This window comes from Heteronotia binoei, chromosome 12, assembly GCF_032191835.1.
Source record: "Heteronotia binoei isolate CCM8104 ecotype False Entrance Well chromosome 12, APGP_CSIRO_Hbin_v1, whole genome shotgun sequence".
NCBI classification, from domain to species: domain Eukaryota; kingdom Metazoa; phylum Chordata; class Lepidosauria; order Squamata; family Gekkonidae; genus Heteronotia; species Heteronotia binoei.
In genome coordinates this window covers 39,250,677-39,272,754 of record NC_083234.1, presented here as the reverse complement: position 1 = coordinate 39,272,754, position 22,078 = coordinate 39,250,677, and the positions used below count along the sequence as shown (strand labels likewise).

The 22,078-nt window shown below is 43.2% G+C and overlaps 1 protein-coding gene across 3 annotated transcripts in view; it reads left to right on the top strand.

Annotated features, from left to right (window-relative positions):
- The window catches only part of PPP2R2A (protein phosphatase 2 regulatory subunit Balpha), an 85,452-nt gene that overhangs the window by 30,717 nt on the left and 32,657 nt on the right, over nucleotides 1–22,078 (top strand). Inside the window, exon 1 of one of the 3 annotated variants that reach the window (XM_060250464.1) lies at nucleotides 18,373–18,519. The exons of the other annotated variants lie outside the window; for them this stretch is intronic. Coding sequence (XP_060106447.1) covers nucleotides 18,393–18,519 — 127 coding nt within the window. The 5' untranslated portion in view covers nucleotides 18,373–18,392. Of the gene's footprint in view, nucleotides 1–18,372; nucleotides 18,520–22,078 lie in introns of those variants that run through there. 3 annotated transcript variants of the gene reach the window in all.

Genomic DNA, 22,078 nt, shown 5'->3' with positions numbered 1-22,078 from the left:
TGAATTAAAACTTTATTATAAGAACTTTGAAATATTGCATTTAGTTATTTTTTACAGGTCTTTTTCATGTATTAATGTACCTGCTGCAGCCATCTAGAATCATATGGAATCTCTCTTGCTGGCTCTTACATGGTATATGAGGGCAGCAAAACTGGGCCTCCCGTAGACAAGGTAAGTTCATGTGCTAGTTGGGATGGGATGGTGAGAGCAGCTGGGAGTTAGTTCAAGGGAAAAGCATGGGGGAACAAATGGGCTTGCTCAAGCCCCTGACATCTTAAGGAGTCATGGAATGGGAGAAGTTATATGGTGGGATCTCCCTCCTCCCATGATTTCTCAGTTGATGTTGCTCTGATCAGGAAAGAGCAGAAGCCCTGGTAACCACATCAAGCTTGTCCAATTGGGTGACATTTGTATAGCCTGCTAACTTGAGGGGATAGTGTTGCACACCCTTGCCCCTTTCTGTACCTAAACGGGGCTTTGAGGTTCTTGGATTCAGAAGCTCAGGTTTCTGCCAGTGCCATACCCCAAGCAAAAGACAGTGGCCCGAACTCCCTGAAATCCCCCATTTATGCTATGACTAGCTCTGCTCTTAAATGCTTCACAAGCATTTAACTGCAGTTAGAGCTTCTCAGACCCCTGCTGCGGTGGTTGCCTTATTGAAGTAAACACTGACATCTCTTGGACATGGCCACACTGAACTTTATTTTGTGTTTTCTGTTTAGACTTGTTCCAGGTTATCATTGCCTATCAGCTTCCTGTGCCCATATTCCAAGTGAAACTGCAATCATGTTCCTTCTCCAGGTTTTAAATATAGAAAGCAGTTAATTGGGGTGATGAGGGTTAATTGTTTTTGTTCAGAAACTAAATACCACTGCATTTGTTTGGGAGCAGCACTACTTGGTATGTTTATATTTCTTATGTGCTGTCCTGTGCACTAGGGCGCAAAATGGGAATGTGTATTGTTTGCATCCAACCATGACACAGGAACTGTTCCCCAAACAGGTCACATTTTCAAGCAGAGTTAAAACAGTCATAGTTTAGTCAGTTGTATATACAGTGTATTAGGGTTTATAAAAATGTGAACAACATGTTTGATCAGTTGAGTGTGTGCATAAAGATTCCTTGACCCAGCTGGCTCAGTATTGCTTGCTGACTGGCATTGATTCTCTAGGACCACCTCAAAATCTGCCTCAGATCCTTTAACTGGAGATGCTCCAGAGTAGACAGTTTACATACAGTGCATGATAAACTTTCAGATAAACTTGGCTCTTGCAGTGAGAGAATATTAGGATCATTTTTTTTTTTAAAGGGACTATTAATTGAAACATGTCCAATGGGTAAGTTGCAGATTGATATATGGTTCCTGTGCAATTTCTAGTCTCTTTAATCCAATAAGAAAAAGGTAGTCCCCTGTGCAAGCATCAGTTGTTTCTGAGTCTGGGGTGATGTCACATCATGAGCTTTTCATGGCAGACTTTTTTACGGGGTGGTTTGCCATTGCCTTCCCCAGTCATCTACACTTTACCCCCAGTAAGCTCATTTTACTGACCTTGGAAGGATGGAAGGCTGAGTTAACCTTGAGTCGGCTTCATGAACCCAGCTTCCACTGGGATTGACCTCAGGTCGTGAGCAGAGCTTGGACTGCAGTACTGCAGCTTACCACTCTGTGCCATAGGGCACATTGCCCTTTTATCCATAACCCCCCTCAAAAAAATGCTCAGAGCAGCGTAAGAACAGAACACCCATTTGTGGTATCTGGTGGATCTGCTTGAGAAAGTAATGACTTCCCCAACTGCAGTTAAAAATGCAGTCCAGGCTTCTGGAAAGGGAGGTGTGAGGGCTTGGCCACAGCTCCATACAAAGTCCTGTAGAGTTTATACCAGGGGTAGCTAAACTTGCTTAACATAAGAGCCACATAGAATAAACATCAGATGTTTAAGAAGAAGAAGAATTGCAGATTTATACCCTGCCCTTCTCTCTGAATCAGAGACTCAGAGCGGCTTACAATCTCTTTATTCTCCTTCCCCCACAACAGACACCCTGTGAGGTGGGTGGGGTTGAGGGGGCCCTTACAGCAGCTGCCCTTTCAAGGAAAACTCCTACGAGGGCAACAGCTGACCCAAGGCCGTTCCAGCAGCCGCAAGTGGAGGAGTGGGGAATCAAACCCGGTTGTCCCAGATAAGAGTCCGCACACTTAACCACTACACCAAATTGGCTCTCTTAAGAGCTTCATGACATGCACATCAGATGATGGAAGGAAGGAAATAGAAGCAAATAGATGAGGGAGGGAGAGGTGGAAAGAAAGCAACTTTAACTGTAAATGCCACTGGCTGGGTTGGCTTGGAGAATTGATTTAAAGAGATAAATGCCTTCTCCAAGCTGGTCAACATGGTAAACCTGGCTTCTGCTGATTTCAAACTCAGGTTATGAGCAGAGCTTGGAGTGCAGTACTACAGTTTACCACTCTGTGCCACAGGCCTCCTCTTTACAAGTGTAGTCCATATATATCCAATTTCCCCCATGATATTTTCTGTTGGACTGTTGGTTTAAAATGTTTGTAGCTGTGTGTGTGTGTGTGGGGGGGGAGGTCCTTTAGACTTTTTCACTTTGTTTATATTGATGTTTATTTAGGACCCTGAGAAAGCCACCTAGAGAGTATATCTCTAGGAGTACAGGATGTATGCCTGCCAATCAATACTACCATCTGTCTGTCATTCAGAGCTTTTGCTTCTAAGAAGCTAATCAATGAAGAGTTTACCTAGATGCCTACAAATTTTGGGTTGCGCTTAGTATCCAGTCAGGTTTTTTAGAACCTTTGTTTCCTGGAGTGCATGTTTTATATCCACTGCCTGACAAGTAGATTTTACCAGGCAGGAACATTGAGCAATGTGTGTATATCTATGGCAACGATTCTTCTCCAGCGTGTTAACTCTGGTGGGGTGACTCAGCCTGGTGCCACTTGGAAAGAGGCTTCCTCTGTCTCCGTGTGTGGTGGTGACTTTTTCAAAAGATTATTATTCCTATGATGGAACATATTAGGTTTTCTTTGAATGACACCAGCATTAAATTTATGGTGTCTGCTAGTACTTGTATTTGTGGAGTCCTCTCTGGACACGTAAACTTGATTTTAAAACAATACTGAAATACAAGTAATTTATTTGTGTGCAGGGGAGTCAAACTCATTTCTTATGGGGGACGGATCTGACATAAATGAGACTTTGTTGGGCCGGGCCATGTGTGTCATAAAATGTAAAGTCCGGTAGTGGAGACATAAACGTAATAAAGGACACAGACGAACACAATTAAAGATTTTTTTAAAAAAACACTTTAAATAAAATACGCTTAAAAGATTAGCACTCGTGAAATATTTTATTTAACAATCTCTGATAATCGAAGGAAGCAAGAGAGAGTGAGAAGGGAGCAGACTTGCTCGCAGGCCTGAGAGGAGCCTTCCGGCCTGATTCAGCCCTGGGTTGCACATTTGACACCCCTCAGTTAACTTCAGATTTGTAAACATGATTAATGCAATGTGCAGAACCAAATTTAGGTATCTGATTTCAAGGTTTCAGATTCATGCAGAATTCACATTCAGCAGCAGATGCTGAACTCCCTGCATTTACAGAAAGAAGATTGAAAACTGGCATGGTGGCTTCCACATGCTTGCAGATGTGAGAAATGCTTTCAGTTTGTGAGAAATCAGTTCTCCTCCCCCAAAGCTCTTACTGGCATAGTTCAGGTGTAATAACACACTTATAACTCTCCATTATGGGAGGGCAGGTGCTTACATGTAAAGCTGGTAAAAAGACTTCAACATTTGTGATAGACCATAGCTTATGTCTAGTGGAGCCCTGCAGGTAAGCTGCAGTACCACAGTCCAAACTCTGCTTGCGAACTGAGTTCAGTCCCAGCAGAAGCTGGGTTTAGGTAGCCGGCTCAATGTTGACTCAGCCTTCCATCTTTCTGAGGTCGGTAAAATGAGTACCCAGCTTGCTGGGGGTAAAGTGTAGATGACTGGGGAAGGCAATGGCAAACCATCCAGTAAAAAAGTCTGCCATGAAAAGCTCATGATGTGACATCACCCCAGACTCAGAAACAACTGATGCTTGCACAGGGGACTACCTTTATCTTTTTGAAAATAGTTTATGTCTAAACCACAAGCTGTGGTTTGTGCTTTCCTCTACAAATGACTTTAAAAACCAAATGACTAAAAAAACCTTTTATATTTTATTTTATTTAGATTCTGGCTTGTAGAGATATAAGCAAACAGCAGCTTGTGGTTTGGAAATAATGGCAAACCATGGCTTCTGAGAAAAGTGGAGGTCTTTCACTAGATTACTGTGCACTCACAAACGTGAAAATCTGCTAGAAGAGCTGTAGCACAAATGATACTTAGGAGGCAGTTGAGACTGTAAAGTTGTAGCAGGTTTGTAGACAATGTTGAAGGTGTCAAGTGCAAAGACAGCCCTCCCCGACCTTTCCTTGGGCAGAAACTCCACCACTGCAACTCTGCCCTCCAAAGATGGCATCAGGCTGGTGGCAGGCATGCAGAAACCTTGCCAGGAAGGCAGCCGACAACACCCTGGTGCCGTCCTTCCGACCTGACCAGCCCAGCATGCCGACTGCCACCAACAGCAGAAGAAGGAAGGGTCTCCTCTCCTGCTTGGAGCACCAGGGGAAGAGGCAAGTGGGGGAGAGGTAAGGAGGGTGCTTGCAGAGCAAGAGGGGAGGAGGGCTGCCCTGTGCATCGCAGTGCACCCACGCGCAAGCAGCAGTGATGCTCTCTTCCTCCCCTCCTGCTGGCACTTTGGTTGCCTGACTGCTGCCGCTGCTTTGCTTGCCTTCTGGTCAAGGAGCTCACCTCACCCTCCCACCCCACCCTCTTAGGAGGGGACGGCTCTCACAGGCTCCAGCTGGGCCACAAGCCAGCACTCTTGAAAGTGAAAGTGCCAAGGACAATGCTGCCATCCTCCTCTTGGCTTGTTGCCCCTGCAGTGTCCCAGGGCGCCACAGCAGCCCTCCTTACATCCTTCCTCACCACCAGCAGAGTAGGCTTTGACCTAGTGCTGGATTGGGGGAGCATTTGTGGGGGAGTTTTTACTGTGGGGAGGGGGTTATTGGTGGCCCACTGCCCCCCCAAACAAAAATGAAGCCTCTGCCCCACAAAATTTGTGTAGCTACTCTGGTCTTCTGGTGGTCTTCCATTCCAAATACTAACCAGGGCTAATCCTGTTTAGCTTTTGAGATTTGATGAGATTGAGCTAGCCTGAGCCATTCTGGCTTCTATACTGAAGGGAAACAATAATAGACTCTACTATTTTGCTTTTAAAATACAACTGGGGAAACTGTAATAACTATGTTATTATATTACTATTGAAATCATTCATAGTGGATCCCCCCGCCCCCCGTGGGAGGAACCACTCTACTATTGTGGTTGAGAGAAAGTGGTTTGGATGCCTTCTGGACCATCTAGTGTGAACCGTACCAGAGGCCAAGAGCATTCATTATAAACACCACTATCAGCATTTGCATCAATTGCAGAAGGTGGAATTTACGAGAATAAATTGTTCTTGAGTATTTCAGCTTTAGATGGGGGAGTGGTGATAGTGGAGAGAATTAGTCTGAACTGGAAAGTGTTTTTTGCATGTCTGAGTCTGATCGTAACTGGTCTGACCTTACTGTACTTGAGTGTGCATAATGTTCTCTGGAATTCATCCAGTGTTTGTCGCCCTGGCTGTTGCTGAGAGATACTTAAAAGCTCTCTCTGTTAAAGGCTCAGAAAACCTGACTGGGTCTGGGTAAGGTTTGTGGTTGTTGGAGCTGGAGACGTTCCAGGCATCTGGAAACTGGATGCTAACCTCTAGGAACTGTAAAGATTTCTCAGCACTGTTAAAGACTTGAAACACTGATGGTGCTGCTGACTCCTGATTGCAAACATCTTGTGTGTGACACAAAACTGATTTATTATTTGTTTATTTTATTTTTCAGATTTATATTCTGCCCTCCCCACATGCAGGCTCTGGGCAGATCACAGACAATAATGAGGCCATTTGGTGAACATACACAAATTAATAAATTATTAAAATATATTGCAAAAAATTTAAAAACAAGCTGCATCATTTGTTGTGCAGACAATCTCAGAACTGATGCTGCTGGATTGTGGTGGTTATTTAGTCTGGGCTGCATAGAAATGGTGTCTTCAAACAGGGGAGTCTGACTTTTTTATTGGACATCCACCACCTTAGCCAAAGGCCTGGTGGAACAGCTCTGTTTCACAGGCCCTGTGGAACGGTAAAAGGTCCTGCAGGGCCCTGATCTCATGCTGCAGCATGTTCCACCGGGCTGGGGCCAGGGCAGAAAAGGCCCTGGTCAAGGCTAAGCAGACATCCCTCAGGCTGGAGACAACCAGCAGATCTTGCCTGATAGAATGCAAGGCTCACGGGGGCACATATGGAGAGAGGTGGTCCTCAGGTTTGTTGGTCCCAGGCCACACAAGGCTGTAAATTTGGGCTGATCTGTAAATTTGTGAAACTCAACTGTTACTACCAAACAGGAAGAATCTCTGACATAGTCAAGATGTTCTACACTTAAAATGTAAACTATATTCTGATTGAGAGAGTAATGTTAGCGGAATGATATTTCTGTAGCACCTATGGTTGTTGCATCAAGCATACATCATTACTTGAGTAACTGATGCAAATTAAGTAGACAGCACTTCCCATATGTACATTAGTTTGATCTTCGTTTTCAGAATAGATTTTTATTTGTTTTGTAGGTTGAGGAGAGAATTATGGGTATATTGGATGATAATAGGCAGGAAAAAGGGTGCAGCACGAAAGGGGATGATGAACATTTGTTCTTGAGTAACAAATGCTCGAGAAATGTTCTTGAGAAAGAAGTGCTTGTGCTGCAGGCATCTTCCTTCAATTTGCTGTTTTTATAATCTAAAACCAAAATGTTCAGGTTTTACTCTACCCTTAGCTAAATTGTTGCTGTGATGCAACTTGGTAACCTTCCAAAGTATAATTGAAGGCCCACTTAACTTGTGTCACATTCACCAGTGATGCAGTATGTTCTAAGATCGTGCAGGCGACATGGTCCTTTCCAGGGAGGGTCCATAACTTGTGTCACAGTTTCAGCATTTTGACCTCCAAAGCTTTGGTAATAAGACCAGGAATGACCTCTGCCCAAGGCTGGGTTGAGGTCCTGTCAGTCAGAGTACATAGTGTTGACTAGATGGACCAGCAGTCAGACATGATTGTTGTTCTTGCCAGTACTTGCTAAGGCCCTGTGTTACTTAGTAGAGAAAGGAAGGATTGCTCCACTAGCGTGCACCATGCCAAGTTGACTGCAACATGTTTGGAGTGAAGGGAAGGTTTGTAGTTCACAGTAGGGATGCAGTTAGAGGTCTGAAGATGTTGTGTGTGAAGCCATTGAGTGAACAGGGCTTGTGATATTTCCCCATTGCTTGATAGTAGCATGGTATGTTTGTTTACCATGAGTGCAGGCTTTCTTTGGCTGTGTATCTCGGGTGCACAGATTTCTTCCTCCTACCTTCCTGTGGGTAGGAGCGGGAGTTTGGTATAAACTGAGTAGATAGGCTTTCCATGTGGCAGCTGTTAAATTTCCTCTGCAGTCTGGACAAGAATAGCTGTTCACATGAGGTTAGAAAGCCTCATTATACTGGAACACTCTTTCATTGGAGAATCTGCCTGCTGTCCAAGAACAGGCCACAAGTTTATCTGTACTTCAGTTTTATCAGAGCATGTTCCCTTGATCACATTAGTCATTTCTCAGGATTTTTTTTTGTTTTTTTAAAGCTCTTACTGTCCCTGCTTCCTTTTTAAAAATTGCTCTGTTAAATGCCTTGCACTGAAGCCTCTTGCTCAACAATGGTCTTACTGTTGCTCCTCCTGCCATGTGGTCCTCCCAAAGTTTCTTTCAACCATTCAAACATTGCCATTTATGGCATTCTGTCCTTTTCTTAATGCTTCCCTCCTCCTGTTAAAACAGCTTAATTCCTTTTGCATAAAAATGCTTTGGCAGTGAGAGACTGGTGAATTACATGTCCCAAGTGTGTTGCATTTCTTAGGACTTCTTTCAATTCTCTATGCAAGAAGCTTAAGGTTTAAACAGAACTTGGTGACAAATATTTAGGAGCCTGTGCCTCTTGTATTTTGCTTTTTTTAAAAAAAAAAACTTAAAAAAGGTGGGTGAACAACTTTTTAAAAAATTGTTTGGTCCTTTGTGTCCAAATTTAGAACAAAGCACCAGTATTGGAAAGCCCGTTTGTGTATCTGAAAATATGCAGCTTAACATTACTGACATTTGACACACTGATTCATAATCCATAAAGTTTCTGCAGCCCAAACACTGTGATTGGGAGTCTTTTATTAAAGTGGCATTCATGTAGTCTTACAAAATATAATCCTGTGTATATTATTTACTGTGATTGTTTTAGTTCACTTGCATAAATCTGTGCATGGTTTATAGGGATTACTGGCAGCTGCTCACCTCTTTAATTTCCCTTGCTGTAAAGCATCTTTAAAAAGCCCTTTGGTCCCATAAACATCTTTGCCTTATATAGTGGTGTGGGTTTTTTTAGCCATTTCCTTTACCCCTCCAATATACCTTCAGGCACCTGCTCTGAAGGGCCCAGCAAAGCATTTTAGTTTTTAATAGTTGGCACTTCATTTTTTCTCCCAAGTGCAATGTGGTTTATGAAATGTGCGCCATAAGGCTTATAATTACTAGAATAAAAATAACGCAAGTCGGGGTGGGTAATGTGGTGGTGGTCATGGACTCAGTCAGAAGCATGCATTTCTTCTCCAAAGGATGAAAAAAGCTCTTGTAAAAAGTACTGCTTTATAAGCTTTCCTGAATGTTGATAATGATAGCATCCCTCTGAATTGTTCTGGGCAGCCATCCCAGAAAGCTGGGTCCACAATAGAGAATGCCTGTGACTTAGCCAAGAGGGTAAGCCCTGGGGGTGGGGGGGAGTGAACAATATTAATACTTGGTCATGTATGGAGAAGTGGACCTTCAGGTAAGATGTCCCAGGAGGGGTGTAATCATTTTCAACATAATTAGTTTCTCTACATGGCCGAATCTGCGGATAGTTAAATCCATAGACATGAACTGACAAGACACATATTTTTGCTAACATGGGGTGGGGTGGGGAAAAAGCAAAAACAAAAGCAGACAAACCCTGAAATCTAAAACAAATTAGATTGTGGAGGTTAACCTCCCCCTCAAATAGAAGCAGCACCCGTAGCTTTTAAGAAACAAATGCCTTCTCAGTGGCCAGTGTGGTGGTTGCTAGGCAACCATGACAGAATCGCCAGCCTTCAAGCATTGTTTTTTTTTTTTAGTAAAAGGCAGTGGGTTAGGTCCTTTTCAGGGCTGTTTTGGCCTTTGAGGGTGGACTCATTGGGACCAGGGCCCAAGAGCAGCCACCAGGTGACTTGCTACCACCTGACCTGTGGGACTTATCCAGGCCTAGCTGCTTGCTTGCTCAACAACATCCATCCCAGAAAAGGTAGTATTGGTTACAGTGCCAAACTAGGATATTGGATGACTGAGGTTTGAATCTCCACTCTGATGCGGAAACTTGCTGGGTGATCGTGTTCTAGTCTCAGCCTAAACTTCTTCTCAAGAGGAGAATGATATAAGCCACTTGGGGGTCCACCTTGTGGATAAACCTGGGGTATAAAAGAAGTAAATGAATAATATGACAGAAGATCAGGTCAGGGCAGATAAAAGTTAGGTTGATGTATGAGAAGGAGAGAAAGAATGAGAGAAAGGCTAAAGTTACAAGAGTTGCCAAGAGGAGGGAAAGAAGAAATAATGTGGGGAGTGGGATACAGAGGAAACTGAGGTGTCCCCTGCAAGGCTGTGTGGGTTCTTCACAACTTAACTGGGTATTGGCTTCCAGGGGGAGGGAAGGTGGAAAATTGAACTGAGGGGGGAAGATAAAGGGAATTTGGCTGGTGGGTGGGGAGGTAAGAAGGAAAAGGGGAAAGGCTATTGGAGCTTTCAAGCAGAGGAATGAGAAAATGTTGAAGGAGGCGGTCCAGGTCCTTTTGGGTCCTCTACTTGTATGCTTTTAAAGAGTTGCCCCATTCAAGATATGCCACTGGTTTTTGTACTACTATGAAACCTCTGAGATGTCTGCAAGAGTATCTTCATGCAAGGTGCACTGCAGTAGTCAAACCTAGAAGATAACAGTGCAGGTCAGTGTGACTAGTTCACCCATGTCTAGAAAGGGGAGAAGAGCTTGTGAATAAGACTTTGTTGAAAGGAAGGCAGTCCTAGTAACTCCTCAAGAACACCCTCAAGCTCTTCACATGAGCATGAGTGAAAGCATCACACTATCCAAGGTAGGCAAATTGATTCTTCTAGGCACAGGTTTCCCACTGGTTCAGTCTTCCATCATATTCGTATTCCATCCTTCCTACAAAGAGCTCAAAGTGATATACATGAGTGATGTTATCTTTTCCCTCCCTTACGGCTACTCTATGGGGGTAGATTGGGCTAGGACAGGGACTGCCTCAGGGTCTTCCATTGAGATTCATGACACCAGTTCTAGTTCAGTAGTTGCACTATCTTGTATTTCCTCTTATTTGTATCCTGACTTTGTTCAGAGCAACATGGGAAAGCTGTCCCCTCCGTAACATGCTATGAGGTATGTTAGGTTTCCCCACTGAAATGTTATCATTAATGGATATGTGACTTCTGCACTCTTCCTCATGCAACTGCTGGAGTGACCTTGGGTCAGTCATAACTCTTTCAGAGCTGTTCTGCTCAAGAGTAGTTCTTGGGAGAGCTCTCTCAGCCCCATCTACCTCTCAGGGTGTCTGCTATGGGGAGGGGAAGGGAAAGGAGATTGTAAGCCACTCTGAGACTCCTTTGGGTAGCAAAGGGCAGGGCATAAATTCAATCTCCTCTTCCACCTGTTCTTGATTTTCATAATGTTGATGATTTCCTGACAGTTGTTGGGAGGTAATAAATACTTATAAACTGTTGTATACCTCAAAGAAAAAACTTTATGTAAGAGAAGTCCCCCCCCCCAAAAAAAAATCTTGTGGCACTGCTAGTTAAATAATTTCTAATGCTGCAGTTCTTCCAAAGTGTGGAAAGTGAAATAAGCCCCAGTGAGATGAAGTGGACTTATTTCTGAGGAAATGTAATTAGGATGACAGTCAAGTTGCAGTTGCCCTTTTAGGCTCATCCTTGCTGCCTTGCTTCTGTGTGAAATTACAGCTTTGAAATTTTAGAGTTGGAGTAAGCACACTGGTTACTTGAAGGAAAGAATGGTGCTCAAACAATACTTTTCCTTAAGGAAGGATGACCCAAATTCACATAGGATTCAGCTCTCTCTTGTGGCAGTTGGAAACTGTAGGATCCAGTCCTGGGTCACATTTTTGTACCATGATGATGAGAGCAGTGCCTTTCAGATGATGATTCACCTGGCCAACTTCTAATAACATCCTGTTATGTTAACTTCCAAGCTGAAAATTGGGGAATGGGGATATGGGGGAGGGGAGCAAATCCAGTTTCATAGTTATCATATATCTATAAGTTATGCCTTCGCAAAAGATGTATTCATACTCATTTTTATGTGTATGTTTAAAAATACTTTTCTATGCATGTGTTAAAAGTATAATGTGGAAAGTAGTTAGCAGATGATTGGTAAGATTAGTGTGCAGAATCACTTTTCTGAAGGGTGAGGCCTCAGCTGATGTTTGTCAGTGTCAGGGGCAGAAATATTTAGACAAGGTAACCACCTGTCTCCCCTTAGGTGTTGCTGGCTGCCCTTTCTGGGTGGTTCCTGCTTATCTTGTATGCTTTGACAGTTTTAATATTTTGTCAAGTGTAGGAGTTAGACTGGATTTTGACTACATCTCGGTTCAAATTCTTATATAAAGCCTTTTGGGCTTTCTAAACATATCAATCTCTGTGTTGGCATATATCACTCATAAGTAGCGATGATTTTCAAAAATGTGACTTGAACATAGGAATGTTGGCTTGTTTACTAGTTGCCAGTAACCAGTGAAGATGGCAGTGATAGTTGTAGGAATGTGGATCTGTATTCCTTTGCCATATACTTTGATTGTTTGTGAAAAACCAGACTGCCCTAACTGGTTTAAGTCTAGTCTAAAGCCAGATATATGTAGGGGTTTTTTTAGTGTAAAGGTTTACAGGATATTGGAGTCTCAGCATGCTCAAAAAGTATTGTCATCATAAAAGTTTACTTTAATTTGGAAAAATGCAGTTTGTTATTGAGAGTCTGTCCTTTGGTTATATATGTGGGTGGATAGGTGGTGGGAGGTTATGGTTTTCTTGTGCACATTGATTTCTTTTTCTTTTGTGTTATGTTTTTGGTTTTTTATTTGTTATTGTTGTTTGATTCACAATAAAGTATTTTAAAACTTAAAAAAAAAAGAGAGAGAGAGTCTGTCCTTTGGTTACTGGCAACTCTGTTGCCCTCTTGTCTGTGTGGCAGAACTCCTGCTTGAGAAATAGAAAACCACAGTACGTAAGATTTGCTAATGTTGGGCTCATTAGATGCATTTCTCATTATTCTAACTATGTTTTGGTGTAAGGATAATTTGGTTTAATATGGGATGTGTGTGTCTATGGTTCCTGCTTGGGATAATGCTGATCAATCTTTTGCTAATTATTATTTGAATTGATTGTTTCCTGCCAGCTCACATAATTAGAACTTGGATGGTGACATGTAGATTCCAAACCAGGATGTCAGCTGGTAACAGAAATACATGTGTGGTCTTTCTCTGAAATGTAGCGTACTGAATAAAACAGACCAAAGTTCATATAGAGCCTGGCTCTCTGCTTTTTGCATGTATAAGGAGATAACCCTGCAATGTGGGTAGCCTAAGGCTGAGACTCTAGACTGAAAGAGTGCAGGTGTGATAGTGGTGAAATTGGGGAGGATCACGGTGGTACTAATGTGGAAGAAGACCCTGAGGCATGTGAATAGTCACAAAAACAGCTACTGGCCCTAGATAGGGGGGTCTCTACATACTTGAGGGACTTCCTGGGTATGTACTGCAGGTAAGCATTTTTTTTAAAAAACCCAACCAGATAGAGTGATGATGACTAAATATGCCTCTGAAAGCATGGAATGTTTAGAGCCCATTAAAGAGGAGAGAGAAGAGGGGAGTGTGAAAAAGAAAACGAGCCTCTGAGCTAGTATGGAAATCTAGAGAGGGAAGATTCATAACCTGTTCATCCCACCTTTGATTCTTTACCATATAATTTCCAGATTGGAACTGGTATGTTAAATCACTCCTCCTGCTCCATCTATGACCAGGCCTTAGAGCAGGAGTGGCCAAACTGTGGCTCAGGGGCCACATGTGGCTCTTTCGCATATATTGTATGGCTCTCGAAGCCCCCACCACCACATTGGCCAGCTTGGAGAATGCATTTGTCTCTGTAAATCACTTCTCCAAGCCAAGTTAGCCTGGTGGCTTGGAGAATGCATTTAAAGTTAAAGCTGCTGTCTTTCCATCTCTCTCCCCTCATCTGTTTTCCTCCCTCCCTCATCTGACATTTATTCTCTGTGGCTCTTACGTTAAGCACATTTGGTCACCTCTGTTTTAAAACATACCTTATTACTCTGTTTTATTTCTACTTAATGTCATTTTCAAACTGTAGGTGAACTTTGCTGTACTCCAAAAAGACAGAGGTGAAAGTTGTTATGTGAATCATTCACTTCATGGAAACTTTACCAAACATATTCTGATGAAATGACTTTTTATTCTGATGAAATGACTTTTTATAAGTTAGTTTCGATAGCCAGCAAGTTTACTTTTTAATCATCAACAGATTTGAAAGTGATATGAATGATGAAGTATCTTTTTAATGATACTGTGCATGCTATAAAAACACTTCAGCTATTGACAGCATAATTGTAGGTGCTCCTATAGCCAGTTCTGGTCCTTGATTCCTTGTTTCTTTATTACTTCCTTAGCATTGTAATTTGGAGTCTTTCATAGAATATCTTTGTTTATGTTTAGAAATCAAGCACTCTGAAAATATATAATCAAAACAGTAATTATAAGCCAACCATAGGAAAGAACAGTTGTTGTGGCTGCATGAGGCTAAAAGGATGCTGCTTCCTTGAAAGATACAGATCTTCCCAGCTTTTCTGTGTGCATCTGGGTGGTGGGTTTTTTGAATGAGAAACCTGTTCTTTCCACTCAACTCAACAGAACATCCAAGGGATATTGCTACTGAGTCAAGGTGTAGTTTCCATTCACTGTGGTATTTCTTGACTTGTATGAACCTGGCACTGTTGCTTCTAAATTTTCTCAGGTCTTGAGAAAATAGGAGTAAGAAAAAATCTTCAGCTCTCTGAAGACCTTCCTTTCTCATGACATTCTTCCTTTCAGGTGCTCTGCACCTAGGCTGAGAACCACAGAATATGTAACACTGCCAGGGTTTCCTAGAAAGAACAGATAGTTGTAGCACCACCACAAAATGGCCATGGAGTTTTGCCCCAAGCCAGGCACCTATGCTTGAGGTGACTGTTTCCACTTCTGCAACCCATATTTAATGCCTCCTGGGCTCTTCTGAAGCAGCTCTTGTGCCACTGAGGTAGAAGCAGCAGCATTTGTCTGTTTGCTTCAGGGAAGAAATGGTTTTTGGGAAGAGGGCACCTGGAAACAATGGAAAATGGAATCGCACGGCTGAGCTGCTCCGTTTCCCTGTTAACCTGCTAATATTTTATTAGATGCTTTCACTCCACATTTCCAAGCCCATCTTCTGAGCCATAATTTAAAACCAAAGCTACTCCCTTTCAATAGTTTAGTGCATATCCTGCTTTGGACATTGTACTGTCAATTATCTATTGCAAGGGGTGTTAAACACATTTGTTATGAAGGTGGGATTTGACATAAATGAGACCTTGTCGGGCCAGACCATGTGTGTCATAAAATGTAATGCCAGGTAGCAGAGAGAGAAACTTCATAAAGGGCACAGACAAACACAATGAAAAGATTTAAAAAATAAATAAATAAAACATGCTTAAAGCATTAGCATGTTTGCAATATTTTAACAGTTTCTGATAACTGACACTTCTTGCTCTGAATTATTGCATCAAAAACTGGAGACAATTCCTGTGCTATAGCAATCTTGAGTATGCTGTTCACGTGTTGTTCAGGTGTGCATATGTAAGTTGCAAACCTACTTTTGATTTATTGACATTCATTACAGAAACGTGCTTTGAGCTTAAGACCCAAAGGAAAACATGAAATGGCTGGGCATTGTGAGCTTTTGTACATAACAATTGCTTCATGAACATGTGAAGACACCATGACACAGACCGAGGGCTATGTGTTTGTCTACAAAATTATAGTCTTTCCCAGAAAAATAACTGCAACTCGTATGTGGCAGGGCAAGAATAGAGAGACAGCCATGTATAGTGATCAGTATCAGTCTACTGTCTGGGTCAAACAGTACAATCCTAAAGAGACTTACTCCAGTCTAAGCCTATTAAAATGAATAGACGTAGACTGGTGTAACTCTCTTTAGGATTGCACTGAAAATCCCCAATCAATCAAAGGAAAATCTTAAAGGAAAATTAAAGAAAATAAGCTGGGTGAACTTGGTCTGGACACACTCTCAGCCTAATCCTTGGTGGTGGTTGTTATTCTTCTTCGGGATCATGAAGGCATGAATACAGTGAAAAGGGGGAGGCAAATCCCGTTGCACCCAGGAGAGCCCTGGCATAACTAGTCAACAAATCTGCCTCTCTCTCTCTCTCTCTCTCTCTCTCTCTCTCTCTCTCGTGTGTGTGAGTGTGTAGCAAGGCAAAAAACTCATACCTTGAATAAAACACTATTGGTCTTAAAAGTGCTTTCTTTGTATCTCTCCCATGCGATCGATGGAGGGAACTGGGCAAAGGGAGCTCTGGCTGTTTCCCTCCCTCCCCAAGGTACAAGGAGGGAGAGGAGGAGGGAGAGGAGCCTTTGTCAACAGAAGAAAGAGAGGCTTGACTGTAGCTCTGCAGTGTGATTGAGGTAGTCTGGCAACCCAGGCACTTTCAATCATACAGCAGAGCTACAGAGCCAAGCCCCACCATTGGCTGAGGCTCCTGCTCGCTCCCTTTGGGAAGAGGGAAAAAGGAAAGAGCAAGAGCCTTCCTTTGCTTGGCTGCCTTGTTACAGGAGAGAATTAAAAAATGGTGACTGAAGGAAGCAGACGAGGAAGAAGGAAGCAGGTAATGGTCAGTTTCTGGCAGGCCTTATTGGAGCCCTCTGGATTAGGCCCATGGGCCGGACATTTGACACCCATGATCTATTGCATAGGATTGGCTTTACAGTATAATTATGGCATTTACAAGCCTGTGTAAGTGTATTAACACGGCAATCAAGACTTTGATCCAATTCCATTGAAGCCGTGCAGAACAATGAATAGGCAAATCCATACATAATTTCTTCTTGGTATTTTTTTTGTCGTGCAGGATTTATTCTAAGCTACAGCTGACTTTAATAAGGGTCCCTGATAATCCTGTTAGAGCTGTTGTGTTGTTGGATGTATTACTCAGTATCCATACTCTGTAGGCATGCAAAATGGAGATTGTCAACAATGTTTAATTTAGAGCAACCACCCTGTGATCTTTACTTTTTTAAAAATGAAAGTAATATAACATCAAAGCATGTTTAGATGATAAGTCAGCTGAGAAAGGGGCAGATGAGACCTTTCTTTCAGTGATGTTTGAGTGGTCCCACAGTGAACCTGTTGCAGGGATGCAAACAGAGCTTGATCTAACAGACAGTAATGGCCAGTACTGTCAACACTGATTGGGCCCTCTTCTCCAGAGACTTTTGCAAGGCGATTTCCCTGCACTGCAGTCCAGTCTGCTTCAGAGCCAGCTTGATGTAGTGGTTAAGAGCAGTGGACTCAATCTGGAGAATCAGGTTAGTTTCCCCACTCCTCCACATGCAGCCAGCTGAGTGACCTTGGGTCAGGCACAGGTCTCTCAGAGTTCTCTCATCCCCACCTACCTGACAGGGTGTCTGTTGTAGGGAGAGGAAGGGAAGGTGATCGTAAGCCTCTCTGAGACTCCTTTGAGTAGTGAAGAGTGGGGTATAAAACCAACTCTTCACCAAACTCGAGTTAAAAACATCTCAGCTAGAAGGACCTTTCCCAGCCTGAGGGCCAGTCAGACTAGAAAGTATTGAGCTAGATGGACCATGTGGGTTGCTGTAAGCAGCTCTGTGTTGACTTCTGTGATATTTTTAGGGTGTGGCTGTGTGCACGTGCAGGATAGGAATACTTCTTCCTGCCATAAACATCCATATAACCCCACCAAGAAGTCTTACTGTGCAAGTGATATTATTATGCAGACTGGCTGGCATAACATTGGAATATATTTTAGCAAGAAGTGATAAAGCCAGTGGGGGTGTGTCTGGTTACAATCTGGGAGACCCAGGTTTTGAAGCCCTACTTTGCCATGGAAGCCTTGTCGGCGACCTGGAGAAAGTCGTTCTTGCTCAGACTAACTGACCTCCACAAGGTCACTGTGAGGATAAAATGGAAGATGGTGAGGATGACATTAAGCCCCTTTGGGACCCCATAGGGAGAAAAAAAGCCAAGATATAATTACTTGAATGTAAGAGAGAAGAAAGTGATGCATGGTTGGGGAAAGGAGAGATAGGAGGATGGGGGGGGGCGGAGTTCTAGGGATCATGAAGAAGGGCAGAGAGCTGTAGAGGGTACAGAAGCCTCCTCCAGCAGCCAGGGAAGCTTCCTTAATTCTTAAGCTCTTGCTGCACGCATTGTTTGGAGTGGGGATGGAGGAGTCACATTCCAGCCTTCCTGCAAAAAAAGAAACTGGTGGCAGGAGAGACTAGGGGCTTCTCAAGGGGCAGATGGATTGTGCGTGCTTTTTTGATGTGACTTTCGATGAGTCTGTCAGCCGCTTGCTTTGACCTTCTCTTCCAAGGTATGTCAGATGTGTGCAGTGCTGGATGGCTGCATGTCTGTTCCAAGACTGAGGAGCAGTGTTCTCTTCCATGTGATCTTGGGTGCTGTGCATATGTTTGGGTCTGTTGTGGCAAACCCCTAAGCTCCTTTTGCTGCTCACTAGCAGCAGGGATCATTCTGCAGCGCTACTGACCATGGCTGTGAGCAGCAGCTTTGTGTGCTTGCTGGCAAAGGCCCCCCACCTAGGGATCGTAGCAAAAAATAGCACGCACAGAGGGGGAGGAGGTGCTAGGAAGCGGCACGTTCTCTGGATGCTCTGTTGCCCGTTGCAGCGCCCGAAGGACAAAAATAGACTCCCGTGTAATTATCGCTGAGATACCAGTTTACCGTTTCAAAGAAAGGACTCGCATTCATTTGGTTTGGCAGCCAGGGTGTTAACACAGATGAAAATACACAAGCAAATCGGTGTCCTGCGGAAGATGAAATGCTTCCCTTGTCCATTCTCAAACACAATTAAGTCCGCCCAGTCCAACACCAGTGCCTTGATGTCTGCTTGTTTCTTTGACCAAGGTATGGGAATGTGCTAATTTTAACGGTGAGTTCTTTGCTTTCCAACGCTTGCCCAGTTGCTTGGCTCTTGCCTGCTTTATTTTTATATTTATGCAAAATTGCACTGAATTGGCACTGTGTTTGCAGTTACTAATCAGACATCCTTCTGTTATCCTTGCATATGTATTTCCTTTCCAAGGAACTGGCTGAAGACTCCTCTGTTAAGAAGAAGCAGAGCTCCTTTTGGACTTCTGTTACTAAGAACTTAATTTCCCCCCTCTGTATTAAGTTTTAGCTGTGGCGTTGCATAAAGGTGTTTTTCAAAAATTTATTTGAACCACTTTGTTTAAAAACACAGATTGTCTGCAGAACTCCACCAAAAAAATTGCTATGAAGGGAGCATTTTAAGAAGCATGCTAGGTTGTAAATTGAGGGTGTGGGGATGCTAACATGGGAGTTTCTGCTGATTTTGTGATTGGTAAAGGAAATTACTTGTGCACTGCTTAAAAATGCATACGAATCTTGGAGGTGGAAGGTGGTACGTAGATTCCAAGGCTTGCAGTTTGAATCAAAAGCATGGTAATGAAGATTTAAGATGTGTGCACTAACAGCATTTTTGCTTCTGAGCAGGACACTAGAAGTTTCTGCAAATCTTAAAAGACTAGGTAGATTACCAGCAAATTCAATCTGTCCTCCCCTCCCTTTTAGTTCTTGTGTGATGATGCATAAAATGTACATCCACAACTTCCGCTGGCTCTAACCTTCAGGACAAATATACATTTTGGGCTGATGAATTGACATGTTTGTGTGTGTGTGTGTGTGTGTGTGAGAGAGAGAGAGAGAGAGAGAAAGAGAGAGAGTGTGTGCTACAAACAATCCCGCCCCCCCATGACAGCAAATTAGCATTATAGAATCTGTGCCATCTGCATTAGGTTCCAAAGCCAATTCCTGCCCCTTTACAGTGGGATGCAAAGTGGCAGTTCTACAGTGCTGTTTTCCCCTTCCTCTGCACCCAGATTGGCTCCGTTCTTCCAATGCAGACGGTTGTATAGCTCTGGGTTTCCAGCCAGTTATACAGTTGCATTTCCAGGCAGGATTGTAAAAGCACAGAGTTTTATCGTTTGCCAGCAGTTTGCAGCAGCTCCATGAAGTTAAGATTTTACAAAAATTTGGTTGCAAAGCCCATCCCTTTGAATAACTGTTATTTTTCTGGATACCTTTATTAAATTCGGCATATCAGTTGGTACTCTTATCCCTATTCTCTCTGCTTTTGAGAATAGCTATTGCTGACTCCTCATGGCTGATGACACTTAGCCCAGGAAAGGCAAAAACCTTTCTTAGTGCTGCTGTTTCCTCCTTTTAAAAAAATCTGGCAGTGCTGGGGATTGAACCTTCTACCATCTTCATGCACCATAGGTGCTCTGCTAATGAGCTATAGCCTTATCTGTGTGTATTTGGGTTGCGTGAGGGTGCAAGCTCTGTCAGACAATAGGATTATTAAAGAGACCTGCAAATAGGCTGGCCTGGTGGATTTGTAACAGCGCTGGGAAGAATCCATGTGAGCAGGTGACAAATAGAAGGGATTTAACTCTTAGAAACTCCTTTCTACCTTTGTATCTTTAAATCTACAACTTTTGACATTCGATGTGGAAATGGAATTCTGAATGTTAGGAGAATGTGCTGGTGGCAGCCTTGTCTGCAAAATTTACTTTGCAAAATGTACACCTTTGATGACAGTATTCTATGAGGTTCTTCTCTAGAAGGCCCCACCCACAATTGCTGTTGCCCTGCTTTTGGCTCAGGAGGCTTCCTAGGTCTCACACCAGACAAGGAGAGGTTTAAATGCCCCTCTAGCTTAGAGGTGTCAAACTCATTTCTCACAAGGGCTGGATCTGACACAAATGTCACTTTGTTGGGCCAGGCCATGCTTGCCATAAAATGTAACACAGGGTACTGGAGATAAAGATGATTCCAGATGCTGAATGGCAATAACAGGTGAACGTCAATAGCAGGTGTGATTGGATTAGATGTGATATCCAGAGGGTTAGTAAGTGCGGAGATACCAGGGTTGATAATAAGACAGGAAACCAAGGTCTCAACTCTATTCAGGAGGATTCAAGTCCAGGAGGATGCAAAGAATAAATGGACATAAGTCTGATATTTAGAACCAACACCATTCGGTTGCTGGCCTAAGAGGTATGCTTACACCTGGAATAAAATGTTGGTCTTACAGCTGCCGTGGGACTCCAACTTTGTTTTCTCCCCCTCTCTCTTTTTCCTCTCCTTCCATGATGAAAACGATTCTTTAGGGCCTCTCACCCAGGGCCTACTATTTGACCTGGTGATTGAAGAGAAAATTCTTTATTTTATTTAATTCATTTCTATCCCTTTCTCCACAGTGGGCTCCAAAGTGGTTACATAATTTCCCTCTCTTCCATTTTATCCTCACAACAACCCTGTGAGGTAGGTTAGGATGAGAGAGTATGCCTGGCTCAAGGTCACCTGGCGAGCTTTCATGTCATGAGTGGGGATTCAGGCATGGGTCTCTCAAATATCAGTCTGACACTCTTAATCACTATACCACGCTGGCTGTCCACTGCTTGCTACAACCACCATCATCACCTTCTACTCTCAACTCTGGAAAAATGGGTGTTCTTCCACTGAACCACAGCCTCTCTCCCCTTAGGGCATCTAAAGATAAAGGTAGTCCCCTGTGCAAGCACCAGTCATTTTCGACTCTGGGGTGATGTTGCTTTCACAACTTTTTCACGGCAGAGTTTTTACGGGGTGGTTTGCCATTGCCTTCCTCAGTCATCTACACTTTCCCCCCAACAAGCTGGGTACTCATTTTACTGACCTCGGAAGGATGGAATGCTGAGTTAACCTGGAGCCGGCTACCTGAACCAGCTTCTGCTGGGATCAAACTCAGGTCGTGAGCAGAGAGTACTGCAGCTTTACCACTCTGCATCATGGGACTCTTTTAGGGAATCTAGGCATATTTAATTTATTTTTAATTTATTATTTATGGTCTGTCTTTCTCACAGGTACTCAAAGTGCCACCTGGTGAGTCAGCACAGTTAAGAAAATGGGACATTTCATTAGGATTTTAGAAATCTGGAACCACCAGAATGAACTGAAGAGCATAGAATAGGTTTTTGCATGACGTATTGAGCAGTACAGAAATTACATAATAGGAGCCTACTTACACTATGCACAGCAACATAGACCACAGACCTTAATTGTTTTTCTGAGTAAGTTTAACTTTGTCCGGTATGCTGCCAATCCTATTACCTGGGCAAAATGATTCTTTTCTGCAGAGTTTTAGAAAGACAGGAGAAGATGGGAGCTTTCCTGACCTTCCTGGGTAGGCCATTCCATAAGGTGCGGGCCACAGGTAGTTGTTGATTTGAACGTTGGCACCTGCAAATGCCCCTACTGACATGAGTGAAGATATTGTGACAGATCCTAGAGGGAGAGAGGTGGTCCTGCAAATAAGATGAACCAAGGCCATGAAAGGCTTTGTATGTGATTGCCAGTACATTAAACTGAGCCCAGTAACAGATCGGCAGCTAGTGGAACA